The 16,096-nt window shown below is 41.0% G+C and overlaps 1 protein-coding gene and 1 pseudogene across 6 annotated transcripts in view; both read right to left on the bottom strand.

Annotated features, from left to right (window-relative positions):
* LOC135520912 (son of sevenless homolog 1-like) overlaps positions 1-7,781 on the bottom strand; it is a 78,288-nt gene extending 70,507 nt beyond the window's left edge. For all 6 annotated transcript variants that reach the window (XM_064946759.1, XM_064946769.1, XM_064946778.1 and 3 more), the window contains exon 1: positions 6,801-7,781. In XM_064946759.1, the coding sequence (XP_064802831.1) occupies positions 6,801-6,834 (34 nt within the window). In that variant the 5' untranslated portion in view covers positions 6,835-7,781. The remainder of the gene's footprint in view (positions 1-6,800) is intronic.
* A 2,146-nt stretch (positions 7,782-9,927) lies between these two features.
* LOC135520228 (mitogen-activated protein kinase kinase kinase kinase 3-like) overlaps positions 9,928-16,096 on the bottom strand; it is a 52,445-nt pseudogene continuing 46,276 nt past the window's right edge.

The following is a 16,096-nucleotide window of genomic DNA, read 5'->3' as shown; positions in this document are numbered from 1 at the left end:
AGATAAGTGTTTCCAGTTTCAGTGCTTTTTGTAGTTTGTTCCAGTCATTGGCAGCAGAGAACTGGAAGGAGAGGAGGCCAAAGAAAGAATTGGTTTTGGGAGTGACTAGAGAGATATACCTGCTGGAGCGTGTGCTACAGGTGGGAGATGCTATGGTGACCAGCGAGCTGAGATAAGGTGGGACTTTACCTAGCAGGGTCTTGTAGATGACATGGAGCCAGTGGGTTTGGCGACGAGTATGAAGCGAGGGCCAGCCAACGAGAGCGTACAGGTCGCAATGGTGGGTAGTATATGGGGCTTTGGTGACAAAACTGATTGCACTGTGATAGACTGCATCCAATTTGTTGAGTAGGGTATGAGGCTATTTTGTAAATGACATTGCCAAAGTCGAGGATTGGTAGGATGGTCAGTTTTACAAGGGTATGTTTGGCAGCATGAGTGAAGGATGCTTTGTTGCAAAATAGGAAGCCAATTCTAGATTTAACTTTGGATTGGAGATATTTGATATGGGTCTGGAAGGAGAGTTTACAGTCTAACTAGACACCTAAGTATTTGTAGTTGTCCACGTATTCTAAGTCAGAGCCGTCCAGAGTAGTGATGTTGGACAGGCGGGCAGGTGCGGGTAGCGATCGGTTGAAGAGCATGCATTTAGTTTTACTTGTATTTAAGAGCAATTGGAGGCCACGGAAGGTTGATAATTCAGGCTCAAGTGAATTGACTTCAGATGTGCAAGGTGGCCTTGTGAGCCCAAGCCCCACATGACATGATCCTGTGTCACTCTTGTCCCAGAGGTTGCCGATGACAACCAAGCCGGTGTACCCAGGTGCTTCTCCCTCAATCTCAGCTCAATTCCGGTCCCCAACCCTTGCCCATAGTCCTTTTCTCAAGAGTCTTAGCAGAACTGAAGGGACCAGACAGATCTCCTAATCTGCAACCTAGATCTTCAATAGCACCATATTGCTTTCACCTGTCCAGGACCTGTCAGGTCTGTGCAAAACATGTGAGAAGGGGCTAAGGGTTTAGAGAAAGGGGGACAAGAGAGCAGAAGGAATCCGGGCTGGAGCTGCCCATCACAGGCAGGTGGGCGTGGTGGAGAGAAGGCCCTGGTTCCTGCATGCTAGACTAACTCAAAGCAATGCCAGGAATTTCATTCCCAGGAACCCCAGCCAGTGTGGGCCTGCACAGCACCACATGCAAATAGTAGGGATGTGCATCTCTCCCATACAGGAATGATACGTTTTAGTTTGAAACGATTCAGTTCGATTGGAGAATGAATCAATGCAATTCAGTTCAATGCGATATACTAACATTTGTTGTATAAAACACATTTATTTTTCATTCTAAACTAAAATCTGTCGATGGAATTCATAAGCTGGGCCTCCCTGAGCTGTATCTGTCTGAGTTGATTTATGTGTGTGTGTGTGTGTGTGTGTGTGTGTGTGTGTGTGTGTGTGTGTGTGTGTGTGTGTGTGTGTGTGTGTGTAAAGGATGCATGTCTATGGTGTACTATGTAGGCACCTGAGCTGAGCAGTAAGGGAGACTAGGCATCTACAACCCCATTACCACTATCAAATCTGAGGGGGTGGGGCAATGGAGCCTGTTTTTTGCCCCCCCCCCCCCTCGTTATGAAATGATCAAACATTACCATTTTTATATATAAAATGACCATACAGATTGTTTAAAGCAAAACTACAAAAACTATTGCTGATGGTAAACCTCAACAATTAAAATAAAATCTATTCTATTCCCGGTTCGGCAAGTATATCCAGATGAGAGCTGTCTCCGGTAGCTTACTTTTCCCAATTTTCAACTAGAGGTCGACCGATAACGATTTGTCAATGCAGATACCGATTGTTAAAGGACCAAAGAAAGCCAATACCGATTAAGCGGCGATCTATATATAAAATCTATCTAAAAAAATATATATATATATATATATTAATATATAATATATATATATATATATATATATAAAACAACGACAATTACAACAATACTGAATGAACACTTATTTTAATACATAAAATTAGTCTCAAATAAATAATGAAACATGTTCAATTTGTGTTCACTGTTCAATTTCAAAAACAAAGTGTTGGAGAAATATAAGTGCAATATGTGCCACGTAAAAAGCTAATGCTTAAGTTCCTTGCTGAGAACATGAGAACATATGAAAGCTGGTGGTTCCTTTTAACATGAGTCTTCAATATTCCCACTTAAGAAGTTTTAGGTTGTAGGTATTTTAGGAATTGTAGGACAATTTCTCTCTATACCATTTGTATTTTATATACCTTTGACTATTGGATGTTCTTATGGGCACTATAGTATTGCCAGCTTAATCTCGGGAGTTGATAGGCTTGAAGTCATAAACAGCGCTGTGCTTCAAACATTGCGAAGAGCTGCTGGCAAATGCAGGAAAGTTTGAATGAGTGCTTACGAGCCTGCTGCTACCTACCACTGCTCAGTCAGACTGCTCTATCAAATCATAGACTTAATTATAATAAACACACAGAAACACAAGCCTTAGGGGATTAATATGACCAAATCTGGAAACTATCATTTTGAAAACAACACGTTTATTCTTTCAGTGAAATACGGAACCGTTCTGTATTTTATCTAACGGGCGGCATCCCTAAGTCTAAATATTGCTGTTACATTGCACAACCTTCAATGTCATAATTATGTACAATTCTGGCAAATTAATTACGGTCTTTGTTAGGAAGAAATGGTCTCCACAGTTGACAATGAGCCTGGTGGCCCAAACTGCTGCATATACCCTGACTCGGCTTGCACTGAACTCAAGAGAAGTGACACAATTTCCCTAGTTAATATAGCCTGCTGACATGCATTTTTTAAACTAAAAATGTACTTAAAGGTATAAATAAGTTGTGTTTTTTTTTAAATATACTTGTGTATTGATTTCAAGAAAGGCATTGATGTTTATGGTTAGGTACACATTGGTGCAACGATTGTGCTTTTGTTAAATCATCACCCGTTTGGCGAAGTAGGCTGTGATTAAATTCTAAATTAACAGGCACTGCATTGATTATATGCAACACGGGACAAGCTAGTTAGTTAAACTAGTAATATCATCGGACCATGTGTAGTTAACTAGTGATAATGTTAAGATTGATTGTTTTTTATAAGTTTAATGCTAGCTAGCAACTTACCTTTGCTTCTTGCTGCACTCGTGTAACAGGTGGTCAGTCTGCCACGCAGTCTCCTGGTGGAGTGCAATGTAATCGGCCATAATCGCCGTCCAAATATGCCAATTACCGATTGTTATGAAAACTTGAAATCGCCCGACCTCTATTTTCAACCATGCATAGATAAATTACCCAGCAAACACATAGGTTGTTACTGAACTAATAAAGCCTAATATTACGCAAGCAATTTTACAATTTGAATGCTGAAGGTACTGAGCAGATGTGCAATATCCGGAACAGGCTGCCTACCCCACGTTGGTCAGCGCCCAAAGCTGAGCACAGTGCGCAGTTTGTCTAGGCTACTGGTGTTGTCGGGTTGTTCGGCATGCAAAATGACTTGTAGATCAATGACTTAACAATTACACACAGTTCCACACTGAAGGAGAGGACGTATCAGTTGTCAAAAGATTCAATACTTTCAGAAGGTAGAAATAATGTAATACAACTCCCAAAAAATTGTGAACGGGTGATTCGTAAAGTTTAAAATCGATTTTCTGACTGATGCAAGCTACATTTGGATCGGTTTTGGGTCCGCAGACCAATGCGGATGTTAAACATTTGAGTCGGGGACCGATGCGTATCGGTGAATCACTACATCCCTAGCAAACAGACTCGGAGAACAAAAGAAAGAGGAAAATGGGGCAGACTGTTTATGGAAAATTTTCTGCACTTGAAAATTGTGATTATTGCAGATGCTAAAGTGATTCATTTGATTGATTATCGTTGAAGAGTAGAGGCACAAGATGCAGCATGTGTGGATGTAAATGCAATTGTAATGCGAAAAGTCTTTGTAAGTACATATGGCTGACATTTTCCATCTCCAATTTAAGATTATGTCCATTGATATTTAGTAGGGCTAGGAGAATATTCGGGAATATTCTACAGACTACAGCTGGTTTTTTGAAAAACCTGACCACAACTTTGCCCACAAAATGAAGAAATTACTCTGCGCATTAAGTACAAAAATTCCAACAGAGAACTTGAAAGACTTTGCAAACACACTCCATTGGAAATGTGTGGGGAGGCTAAAATGAGGGCTTGCTCTTGACAAAGCCTCTCATGGCAGGGCTGACAAACGTGGCATTTTGGCTTTGGCAAAGCTGGCCAAAATGTCTTGAGCAGTGAACCAAGGAGGAAATATACATTTTTTAAAAATGGCATGACAAAACAATCCCGATTTCCCTATTTCATTCCACAGCAGAAACCTGAACAATGCTCATCCACTGGAGCGCATGCAGGTTTTCGAATCCTCTCAGTTCCCTGTGTCAGCACGAAATGTAACAATTTTTTTAAAGCTGAGAGGCCAATGGCTAAATCAATAAGGTTAACAGACAGTGTGTCCACATTGAACGGCTCAATGCGGAAAAGCTGGTCTTGCCATGGGGCTCTTTTGAAGTCTTCCATAACCTCTCCTAGACTTGTTGACACAGCTTGAGCGGGGAAAGCAACACTTGAGGGATCCAAGGGGCGTGGTTTGGTGGAGAAGAAAGGGGGTAAAAGCTTGTCGCAAAAAAATTCCTTAATGCGACCCACTGGGGCTATAACCTCCCCTCCGTTGTCTCTCACTCCCGCTCTCTGCGAGGGCTGACTTGCTCTGACCTCATGCATTGGGCTACATTCCTGCCATGCCTGTGGCATTACATTGCAACGGCATCATGGCACTTTAGCATTTGTCGGCCCTTGCCAGTCTACACACAACAGGAATGCAGAGGCCATCGCCCCTCGTTGGGAAGCCACATGTGCCCGTTGTCCAGTGGGAACTCAAGCAAAAGACTTGAACTGTTTCTGTGCAGCATTCCTCCACAGTTCATTCAATCTCCCACATAAGACCAACTTCTCAACATAATGAACAGTGTACTGTTTCTGCAGCGTTAGCTAAAAGATTAACTGAGGCATGTCAAAGGTCATTTCCAGATTCATATCAAATGGTACAATGTAGCATTCCATCATTCAGTCCTAGCTGGTCCATTAGGATGTTTTTTCAGTAGGCTAGAATTCAGTTTCAGAATTGTTAACCTACTGTTTCAGTACTGTTCTGATTCTCCCAGTTCTTCTTATTCTCTTCTCCTGATCACTACCTCTGGCCCAATATGACACATAGTGGGGCTTACCCTGGGCCTACCCCTTCACGTCAAACTCCCATTGTAAATTGGGCTGCTTATCTTAACCACTACCATTATATAGGCCTAAATCGGTCAGTCTGGAGTGGTTTTAGCTAAGCACTTTACAGTGAAAAACAACTTGGGCTTGGCTGAAGATGTCGTGAACTAAATATATGCTAGTCATAAACAATACTCATCTTGAGAAAGCACTGGGGTGAACAAAAAAAATGTAAAGAACATTTTTTTTTTGACAATTTGCTCAACTGTCATTGTAACATCTCACTTAAGAGCTGTGCAGTGAAGTTCACTGACTCGGCATTCCCCTGCTTGCAGCATCTTGCTGAAAAACCCCACCCTGATCACCTCACGCCAGTTATAGGCCTCTATTTGCCAACACACGCAAACTAGAGAGGCTCTAGTCAGTGTTCACTCTATGTAGACCAAGGTAACATGTGTGGTGTGTCACTAAAATTTGCCCACATCAGACATGTTATTTCAAACCATCCCGAAGGCTGATATGCGTTTGTTTGATCAATAACATCAATTTCACTCAGCAGCGAGTCGGGAAATCGCCCAAAACATGGCCAGCACCTTTATGAGACTAGATGAGGGTGTCCCAAAATATCGAGACAATCATAATCTACTTGAAAAAAAGTTGCTACATCAATCTTGATGGGCTGTGACCCAAGTATGTAATGTTTCAAAACCTCATCTATCTATAAATACATGTGGAAACAGGCAAGCAGAGTATCACAACAACAATATAAAAAGACACGTATGACTACTCTAGCATTTCTCATGATGATTACTACTACAATATGCAAGGTTGCTGCTAGCAAGTCGTTTATTTATTCTGTCTGAAATTGAGGGCCCAGTTTGAACGTTGCTAGTGATGCCGCTTTGCCGAGGGGGGGACAACGTTCTGTGAGTGTGACAGCGTCCTCCCCCACAGAAGCTGCCAGTGCCACCACACTCAAACTGACACGGTGGGCAAGATGTGCATGCAGTGACGCTGAGATAGCAGATACAAATAAAAGGAGACGTGTAGGAATGGTGTAATGCATAGGGAACTAGTGACGTTCGAGTTTAGGTATGGGAATCAAACAAAAAAGTTAAGTCAAACATAGGGCTGTGTGTGTGTCTGTCACATAGAAGCATCGAGTCCCCACGGGTGCACCCCAATAATGAGCGGGGGGCAGCTAACAACTATTAGCACACACAAGCATTTCGCTACACCCGCAATAACATCTGCTAAATATGTGTATGCAGCCAATAAAATGTGATTTGACCAACCCATGTGTCACGGGCAGCATGGTGTGTTTTGACATGGCATCATCAAATGTATGTTGCAAAAAAAAATCAATTCCTACAAGACAACACCGTTTGAGTTAGCTAATTAACGTTAGCTGACTAGCTAATAATAGCTACGTTGCTTGTAATGCATTCCCTCGCCGTCTAGTTAGTTCGCTTGGCACCTGCCAACGTCCTAGCCTACCTTGTTCAGGGAGGGTACCAACAGCCCTCGCCATTTCGGTGCGTTCTCCTCGCTGAAAAAGTCGTACTGAACCTGGGCCGCTTGCATAGCTTCAGCGGTTCGTCGTCGTGCGCTATCTTGCAGCCAGCGAGCGATGTGTTGTTCACGGCCACTCTTCACATCAATACAGTATGTAGCATGGCCCGTGGTTGGAACTGAGAGGTGCAATATTCTGTGCGGCCCGCTGCCTCAGAATATCCACCCAATGAGCATTCCTCTACCAAAACAGTTAACAATGCGACCATCGCATCGGCAGTGTACAGATGTTGATCGCTGCTAGCTAGCCGTCTGCAGCTGCCGAAGCAAGGCGCTATCGTTAACTAGCAGGCTTGCTCTTTCGGGCACCGAGTTTTAAAAAAGCCTAAATTCACGAAACCAAATATACTTCAAACGCTAACTAGCAAGCTTGCGTTGCGTTGTCAAATTGAAATTATTCCAAGTTCTTAGCTGACGTTGATGGCAACAAACGAACGTTAGCCTTGCTAGTTTGCAGCCGAGTTGGTGATGTTACTAGCCATAGCCGATCGATCCGAATCGGACGATGGTTGGCAGTAGTGATCAACGATCTGTGGACAGTGGCGTAGCTGGCTAGCTAGTATCCAATTTAGGGATTAATGTGTCACTTCACGTTTCGGGAACTGTGATACTTTTCGTCCTTTTCGGCCAGTTGAACCATTCCCTATATTTTTTGGGGAAAAAACCTCTTCGGTGCATAATCACCCATTTTCACCGAATCTTCGACAGGGTGGATATTGATAACCGCGTTATCCTCCATGCATTTATCATTTCCAAAACATGTCTCCAGACTATTTAGCTTTTTGTTAAATTATCGAGAAAACCAAGATTCCACGCACAGGCTGGCTTTAATGACCAGTTAGGCTTTGGTCAAAATGATTTCTTTGGACGATTGTTATGACTGGTCGGTTGCAGTTGTTGGTAGAAGAATTGCACAGGCGCAATGGATAGCTAATGACGTACTTCGGGTTTGTTTTCGATAATCATCGTGCCTGCCCAAGATCTGGATCTGAACTGGCTAAACCGAGAGCAATAATTGTTTAAACGATAGAATGAAAAAAAATCGCTTGATGATGAGGATCACTTGAAACCATTGCATACTCACGGGGCCCTAAACACTCACTGTCACTCCAACACACACACACTCCCATCATTTTCTCACTCACATAATATGCGCATACATTTCTACTGACTCTTCACGACCACTCACATACAAGCTGCTACTACTCTGTTTATTTTATATCCTGTTGCCGAGTCACATTACCCCTATACAAATCTACCCCCATCACTCCAGTATACCTGCACATGTAAATATGGTAATTGGAACGTTTAAAATAATTCCTGTATATAGTACCGTATGCTTACTTAATTACTTTGTGTATTTCTTATTCTTATTTCTCGTGTGCTTTTTCCCCCCTGTAAACCAGTTATGGATTATTGCATTTTTGGGTTGAGTTTGCAAGAAAGGCATTTCACTGTATTTGTGAAATTTGAAACATGCCAACGATGCATGTGAACAACTGCTAGATTAACTCACGCGGCAAGGTCTCAGACTTGACTAACAGAGCCCAGAGAAAACATCATGGAAACCATTGATCTTTTTGTAGAGACTTCCCAAAGAAGACACCTCCACTAACTGTGTGGAGCAGTTAATGGTATAGAAACTATTCCCAATGTTCAAAATACACATCTACATCTTGGCAGAAATTATCCCTGTAGGTTTAATAGGCTTAAAAATATACAGTTGAAGTCGGAATTTTTACATAAACCTTAGCCAAATACATTTAAACTCAGTTTTTCACAAATTCTGACATTTAATCCTAGTAAAAATTCCCTGTCTTAGGTCAGTTAGGATCACCACTTTATTTTAAGAATGTGAAATGTCTGAATAACAGTAGAGATAATGATTTCAGCTTTTATTTCTTTCATCACATTCCCAGTGGGTCAGAAGTTTACGTACACTCAATTAGTATTTGGTAGCATTGCCTTTACATTGTTTAACTTGGGTCAAACGTTTCATGTAGCCTTCCACAAAATTCCCACAATAAATTGGGTGAATTTTGGCCCATTCCTCCTGACAGAGCGGGTGTAACTGAGTCAGGTTTGTAGGCCTCTTTGCTCACACACGCTTTCTCAGTTCTGCCCACAAATTTTCTAAAGAATTGAGGTCAGGGCTTTGTGATGGCTACTCCAATACCTTGACTTTGTTGTCCTTAAGCCATTTTGCCACAACTTTGGAAGTATGCTTAGTGTCATTGTCCATTTGGAAGACCCATTTGGATCCAAGCTTTAACTTCCTGACTGATGTCTTGAGATGTTGCTTCACTATATCCACATAATTTTCCGCCCTCATGATGCCATCTATATTGTGAAGTGCACCAGTCACTCCTGCAGCAAAGCACCCCACAACATGATGCTGCCACCCCCGTGCTTCAGAGTTGGGATGGTGTTCTTCAGCTTGCAAGCCTCCCCCTTTTTCCTCCAAACATAACAATGGTCATTTTGGCCAAACAGTTCTATTTTTATTTAATCAGACCAGAGGACATTTCTCCAAAAAGTACGATCTTTGTCCCCGTGTGCAGTTGCAAACCGTAGTCTAGCCTTTTTAAAGGCAGTTTTGGAGTAGTGGTATCTTCACTGCTGAGCGGCCTTTCAGGTTATGTCGATATAGGACCCGTTTTACATTTTACAATTAGCATATCAGAAGCTTCTAAAGCCATGACATCATTTTCTGGAATTTTCCAAGCTGTTTAAAGGCACAGTCAACTTAGTGTATGTAAACGTCTGACCCACTGGAATTGTGATACAGTGAATTATAAGTGAAATAATCTGTAAAAAAAAATGGAAAAAGTACTTGTGTCATGCACAAATTATATATCCTAACCGACTTACCAAAACTATAGTTTGATAACAAGACATTTGTGGCGTGGTTGAGAAACAAGTTATAACTCCAACCTAAGTGTATGTAAACTTCCAACTTCAACTGTATACCCACTAAAATGTCAGAGAAAACTTAAGGCTTTCTATAGTTCATCAGTCAATCAATGTATCCCATGAGTTAAAATGTTTAATATGTAACATGTCCAAATATAGGCAGTTGTACAGGCAACATTAAGCAATTTTATTTTACAGTATTTACATGAAACAAAAGCAACATGAAAAGAAACCAAGTGAGAAGATCCTTATACTTCATCATACCATCTAAAATGAGAGAGAAAAAACAGGATTCCTATGGCTCATCAGTCAATCAATTTAGTTAAAATGTTTAATATGTAACATGTCCAAATATTGGCAATTAAACAATTAAGCACTTTTATTTTACTGTATTTACATGACACAAAAGCAATCGCGAAAGAAACCAAGTCTGAAGATCCTTGTACTTCCTCATACCCTCCCCTTTAGTCGTGTAGGCTACATGGAGTCAGCAAGGGACATTTAGTGGTACATGTTCAATTTGGCCCCACATATTCTCACTGACACCCAAACGCATGAGGTAGAGGTCTTACTATGACACCCAAACACCATAACAAACAATATGAACAATGAAATTTGGCAACATTCAACTCCATAAGGAAAGAGATTCTAAAGGAAAGAGATTCTACAACTGCCCAGAGTCTCTTCAGTTTGACTGCAGTTTTAACAATAGCTTGTATGTAAAAAATAAACCTTACATTGCCTGGTTAAATGCCCTAAGTTTACATCTAAAGTGTATAGCATGATGTATTCTAATGCACTCATGCAGATAGTTTGTTATAAGTGCATATTAACCATACCTTAAATGTATGAATAAAGTGTTTCATTGCATACAACTATGTGCAAATTTCACAACCAGTGCATATCTGAGCATTGACAACTTTCTATGGGGTTGGAATTGAAGTGTGAAAATTAAATGACATTGCATATGGCTTCATATCAAAATGAGCCTAACATATAAAAAAAAAGGCAACTCATGACCAAAATGAACAGACACTTTTCTCTGACACCCTACCACTAAGTTTTGTAAAAGAATATTGCTTGACAAGCCCTTAAAAGTAGTACCCCACAATGATTAGCCAACAACTCTTTATATCTCTCAAAGTTGGGGGGGCAACTGTACAAAATATATGCAGCATGGTTATCTACATAACATACTCATAGTGTACAACCTCAATATTCTATTTACATGAATTACAAACACATTGGTCAAGCACTTGTTAGGTAAGGTTGCATGTTCTCAGTAGTTGGTCAATACTGAAATAGTGTGATATCCAGGAATGTGGCTTTGTGTTACTATACATTTTGACTTTCAATTAAAATCATAAAGTTATTTTAAAAACATGACACATCCAAGGTCGCTTGCTTGATGAATGGTCCGATTGCATCTGAGACCAAAGGAGTTGCAGAGTCAGACATGTCCTTCTCATCATAATCTGTTCCCATCAGGACATGAATTCCAATTTATGAACAGAAAAATACATCTAATTGCAATTTTCAATGACTGAATTTAATTCAGATTCATAATCTATTAAAGTGTAACTGAAACCAACCCTGGGCCATGTTCATTAAGGCATACAATGGAAAATGTTTTGACACCGACAATGAAACCTAAGGTTTCTTATTGGACAGGTTCAGATAGTACATCCCTGTATCACTTAGTTTCAGAAAGTTTTGTCCCTACTGAACAGGACCCTGGTTACCAGAGCACAGGGTGGTTAGTAACTGTTCTCGTGTCCAGCCAGGATGTATAAGTTGCTGTGCGCTGTAGGGTTGTCTGTAGGTCTGCTCTCCAGCACCACAACCCTGCAATCAAAGGTACAATAGGGGTGTAATTCACTGATGTGAAATGTTCTCAATGTTGCAGATAGAAATTAAATTAATAGAGCTGACCCCATTACTGTCCCTATTCCATCTGACAGACAATCATGTCTGTTTAAACAAAACATTTATATCTGAACCTTTTATATTGTTACATCCTCCTGAACAGCACTAAGTCACTTTATGGCCACAGACAGACTTGATGGCACAGACGATCAGATCTCACAATGCTTCGATAAGTGTTAAACATAGCATGAACTGCATGAAAATACGATATATTAATCTTCTGAGATGCGACTGCAAAAAATAAGATCTGGAAAGCCACCATAGCTATTACAGGCACTAATCGAGGAACTTCTTTTTAAACATTTTTTTTATTTACTTGCATAGTTAAAAAAAAAAAATCATTTGACTGTAGTCAGAAATGAGGGAGATACAGTTGAAATTGGAAGTTTACATACACATTACCCAAATACATTTAAACTCGGTTTTTCCCAATTCCTGACATCTAATCCTAGTAAAAATTCCCTGTCTTGGGTCAGTTAGGATCACCACTTTATTTTAGGAATGTGAAATGTCAGAATAATAGTAGAGAGTGATTTATTTCAGCTTTTATTTCTTTCATCACATTCCCAGTGGGTCAGACGTTTACATACACTCAATTAGTATTTGATAGCATTGCCTTTAAATTGTCCAATTGACTCAAATTATGTCAATTAGACAGTCGTGAACAGGGCATGACAAAGCCTATTCGCCCTCAGGTAACTACAAATATTTGGCATGGGTCCTGAGATCCTCAAAAGGTTCTACAGCTGCAACATCGAGAGCATGGTTGCACTGGTTGCATCACGGCCTCGTACCGCAATTGCTCTGCCTCTGACCGCAAGGCACTACAGAGGGTAGTGCGTACGGCCCAGTACATCACTGGTGCTAAGCTGCCTGCCATCCAGGACCTCTACACCAGGCGGTGTCAGAGGAAGGCCCTAAAAATGGTCAAAGACCCCAGCCATAGACTGTTCTCTCTACTACCGCATGGCAAGCGGTACGGGAGTGCCAAGTCTAGGACAAAAATGCTTCTCAACAGCTTTTACCCCCAAGCCATAAGACAAACTAAACTGACAGGTAATCAAATGGCTACCCGGACTATTTGCATTGTGAGGCCCCCCCCCCCTTTTTTTTTACGGTGCTGCTACTCTCCGTTTACCATATATGCATAGTCACTATAACTATATACTCATGTACATACTACCTCAATTGGGCCGAACAACCCCTGTTCCCGCACATTGGCTAACCGGGCTATCTGCATTGTGTCCCACCCACAACCCGCCAACCTCTCTTTTACGCTACTGCTACTCTCTGTTGATCATATATGCATAGTCACTTTAACCATATCTACATGTACATACTACCTCAAATCAGCCTGACTAACCGGTGTCTGTATGTAGCCTCGCTACTTTTATAGCCTCACTGTATATAGCCTGTCTTTTTACTTTTAAAACATTTCTTTACCTACATATTGTTCAACTAATAACTTTTTTGCACTATTGGTTAGAGCCTGTAAGTAAGCATTTCACTGTAAGGTCTACACCAGTTGTATTCGGCGCATGTGACAAATAAACTTTGATTTGATTTGATCAGAAGCTTCTAAAGCCATGACAACATTTTCTGGAATTTTCCAAGCTGTTTAAAAGGCACAGTCAACTAAGTGTATGTAAACTTCTGACCCACTGGAATTGTGATCCAGTGAATTATAAGTTAAACAAGTTTAAAATAACACATTTATAACACATTATTTTATTGTCAGACATAAGACTGTAAAACAGCAAATCAGCTCCAAGTGATTTTAATTGTGGAAATCTGTTACAAATTATTCCCACACATAATAGAGAGATACACAGTAACAGTATGTGATTGTATACAAATGTAAGCAAGGTTTGACATGATTATGTTTTAGTCAAATATCTGTTTGGGCTTCTTGTGGTCAATTTGCAGGTTACAAATTCTTTGTAATTATGTTCCGGCCCCCTGACCATCCGCTCATGAAAAGAAATCGGCTCGAGGCTGAATCTACTGTAGTTGATGATACTTGCTAAACAGATTTAGCCTCAATCTAAAAATTGATTTCTCACCTGTCTGATCCTAGGAGTCGGAATATCCTGGTGTTGTCGAAAATTTCCTGTGTAATCTGGTGGGAATATGGACAAGATCCAATAGTCAAGTCATCGCAGTCACTATCATAGTCATCATATATTTTGATCCAGCAGCACACCACTCTGCATACCACTGCTGGCTTGCTTCTGAAGCTAAGCAGGTTTGGTCCTGGTTAGTCCCTTGATGGGAGACCAGATGCTGCTGGAAGTGGTGTTGGAGGGCCAGTAGGAGGCACTCTTTCCTCTGGTCTAAAAAATGCCCCACTGCAGTGATTGGGGACACTGCCCTGTGTAGGGTGCTGTCTTTCGGATGGGCCGTTAAACCGGTGTCCTGACTCTCTGAGGTCATTAAAGATCCCATGGCACTTATCATAAGAGTAGGGGTGTTAACCCCGGTGTCCTGGCTAAATTCCCAATCTGGCCCTCAAACCATCAGTTTACAATTGGCTCATTCATCCCCCTCTCCCCTGTAACTATTCCCCAGGTCGTTGCTGTAAATGAGAACGTGTTCTCAGTCAATTTACCTGGTAAAATAACGAATAAATTAAAAAAACATTACAACAATAAACAGTTCAACTGTATATTGGTTATATACAGTTATTGCGTCCGCCGGGGCATTGACACAACTTACCTCATTAGATTTGAAACTCCGTCCTTGCATGCCATGTTTCCAGAAAGCCAGAACACTGTCTGAAGGCAGACTGTGGAAATGATTCATGTTTAATATACCGTAATGTCCCAATGTTTAATATACCGTATGAAAAATTCAATTTTACCAAAAATGTCATTTATCATAACATGACTGTGATACTATGCTCTCCTCTCCATTCTATAGCTGTTGATACGTGTGTGTGTGTGTGTGTGCGCGTGTGTTTTAGCTAATCTCTAGCAAAGGGGTCAAGGGCGATTACCTATCGACTCAATCTGGAAATTAAATGTCAGCTCAGCTGAAAGCTTTCTACTGGACTTCAGCCTCCCCTGCAGATTCACAATCTTAATGGATCCTGAGAGGGAAAATAACATATGGAAGTTAAACAATGATGCTATTACAAGAGACTGAAAACATCCAGGCACAAAATGGCTGCCGTCCATCCAGGCGGGGTGCAACACATTGGTGGCTATTGAGGTGAGTTTCCCCCATGTCATTTAAAGGACAGCTCAGTGATAAAACATTATACACTGTTAATATATTGTCATAGTGTTATTAGCAATGGATAGTCAATACATGCTGCTAGACTCACGATCCAGGAAGACAAGAATGGTGTCTCTTTCCAGTTGAGTCACATGGATAACACAGGTCTGTGGAGTGTCTAGGAGGAGATTAAACATAAAAACCTCAACTAACCATTTCATCTGTTGCTTTTTTAACATCAAACATTTTCCATTATGAATGTGCACAACGATATAGGACTATATTTTCTCTATAATTGTTAACTTTTGAAAAGTTAACCATTTCCAGTAAGGTCAATGTGTAGAATGTGAACGTCAGTCTCCAGTGTGTGCTACGATAAAAAAGAAAAAGAATAATGGGGATTAAAAAAATGATGATATTTAATGTTTATTTCATTTCAATGATGTATTAAAGGAGCACTAAAATCTAGAGTTGTGTCAAGTCTATGTCAATGAGGAGTCAAGGTCAGTCTTTGAATGAGACCTTACCGGACTCTTTGAGCCAGGGGCAAACGGTGTTGGGGTCCAGCGTCTCAAAGCGTACCACCTGGTTGAGCTCCGTGCCCTTGCTGACGCCCATACAGATGAGGGGGTACTGGTGCTCGGGCACCACAAGCATCTCAAAAACCTCCATCGGGCAGGGAAGGGGAAAGTCAATGTTCTTAGGAGAGGGTTAGCGTTAGCATTAGGCTTGTCAATGTTAGGAAGACAGGGTGAGCATTATCATTATGCTACATGGTCTAGACTCTAGCATGTTATCATGCTAATCTCAAAATCATTATTCTTGGGAGGAGGAGAGTTAGCATTAGGCATGTAGACGGGGTTGGCTTACAATCAAAGTATTATTGACAACATGTATGATATATATAGAACAAAACATAAATAAAAGGGTAAGCATTAGCATTAGCTCGTCAGTTACAAAGCAAAGGTAGCTTAGTCTATGTTGGTGGGTTAGCATGCTCATCTCAAACACAAACACTTCCAGTGCCAGCGGGCAGGGGGAAGTCAGTGTTTTTAGGAAGAGGGAAGTGTGTTTCCATTAGCATGTAGGCTACAAAGTAAAGGGATGTCTCTTTGCATATCTCAAACACCTCCATTTGACCTGGCAGTTAGGGGAAAGTTGTGGAT

The sequence above is a fragment of the Oncorhynchus masou genome, chromosome 4 (genome assembly GCF_036934945.1).
Source record: "Oncorhynchus masou masou isolate Uvic2021 chromosome 4, UVic_Omas_1.1, whole genome shotgun sequence".
Taxonomy (NCBI): domain Eukaryota; kingdom Metazoa; phylum Chordata; class Actinopteri; order Salmoniformes; family Salmonidae; genus Oncorhynchus; species Oncorhynchus masou.
Note: the sequence above shows the minus strand (reverse complement) of the source record. Positions and strands in the feature narration are given on the sequence as shown.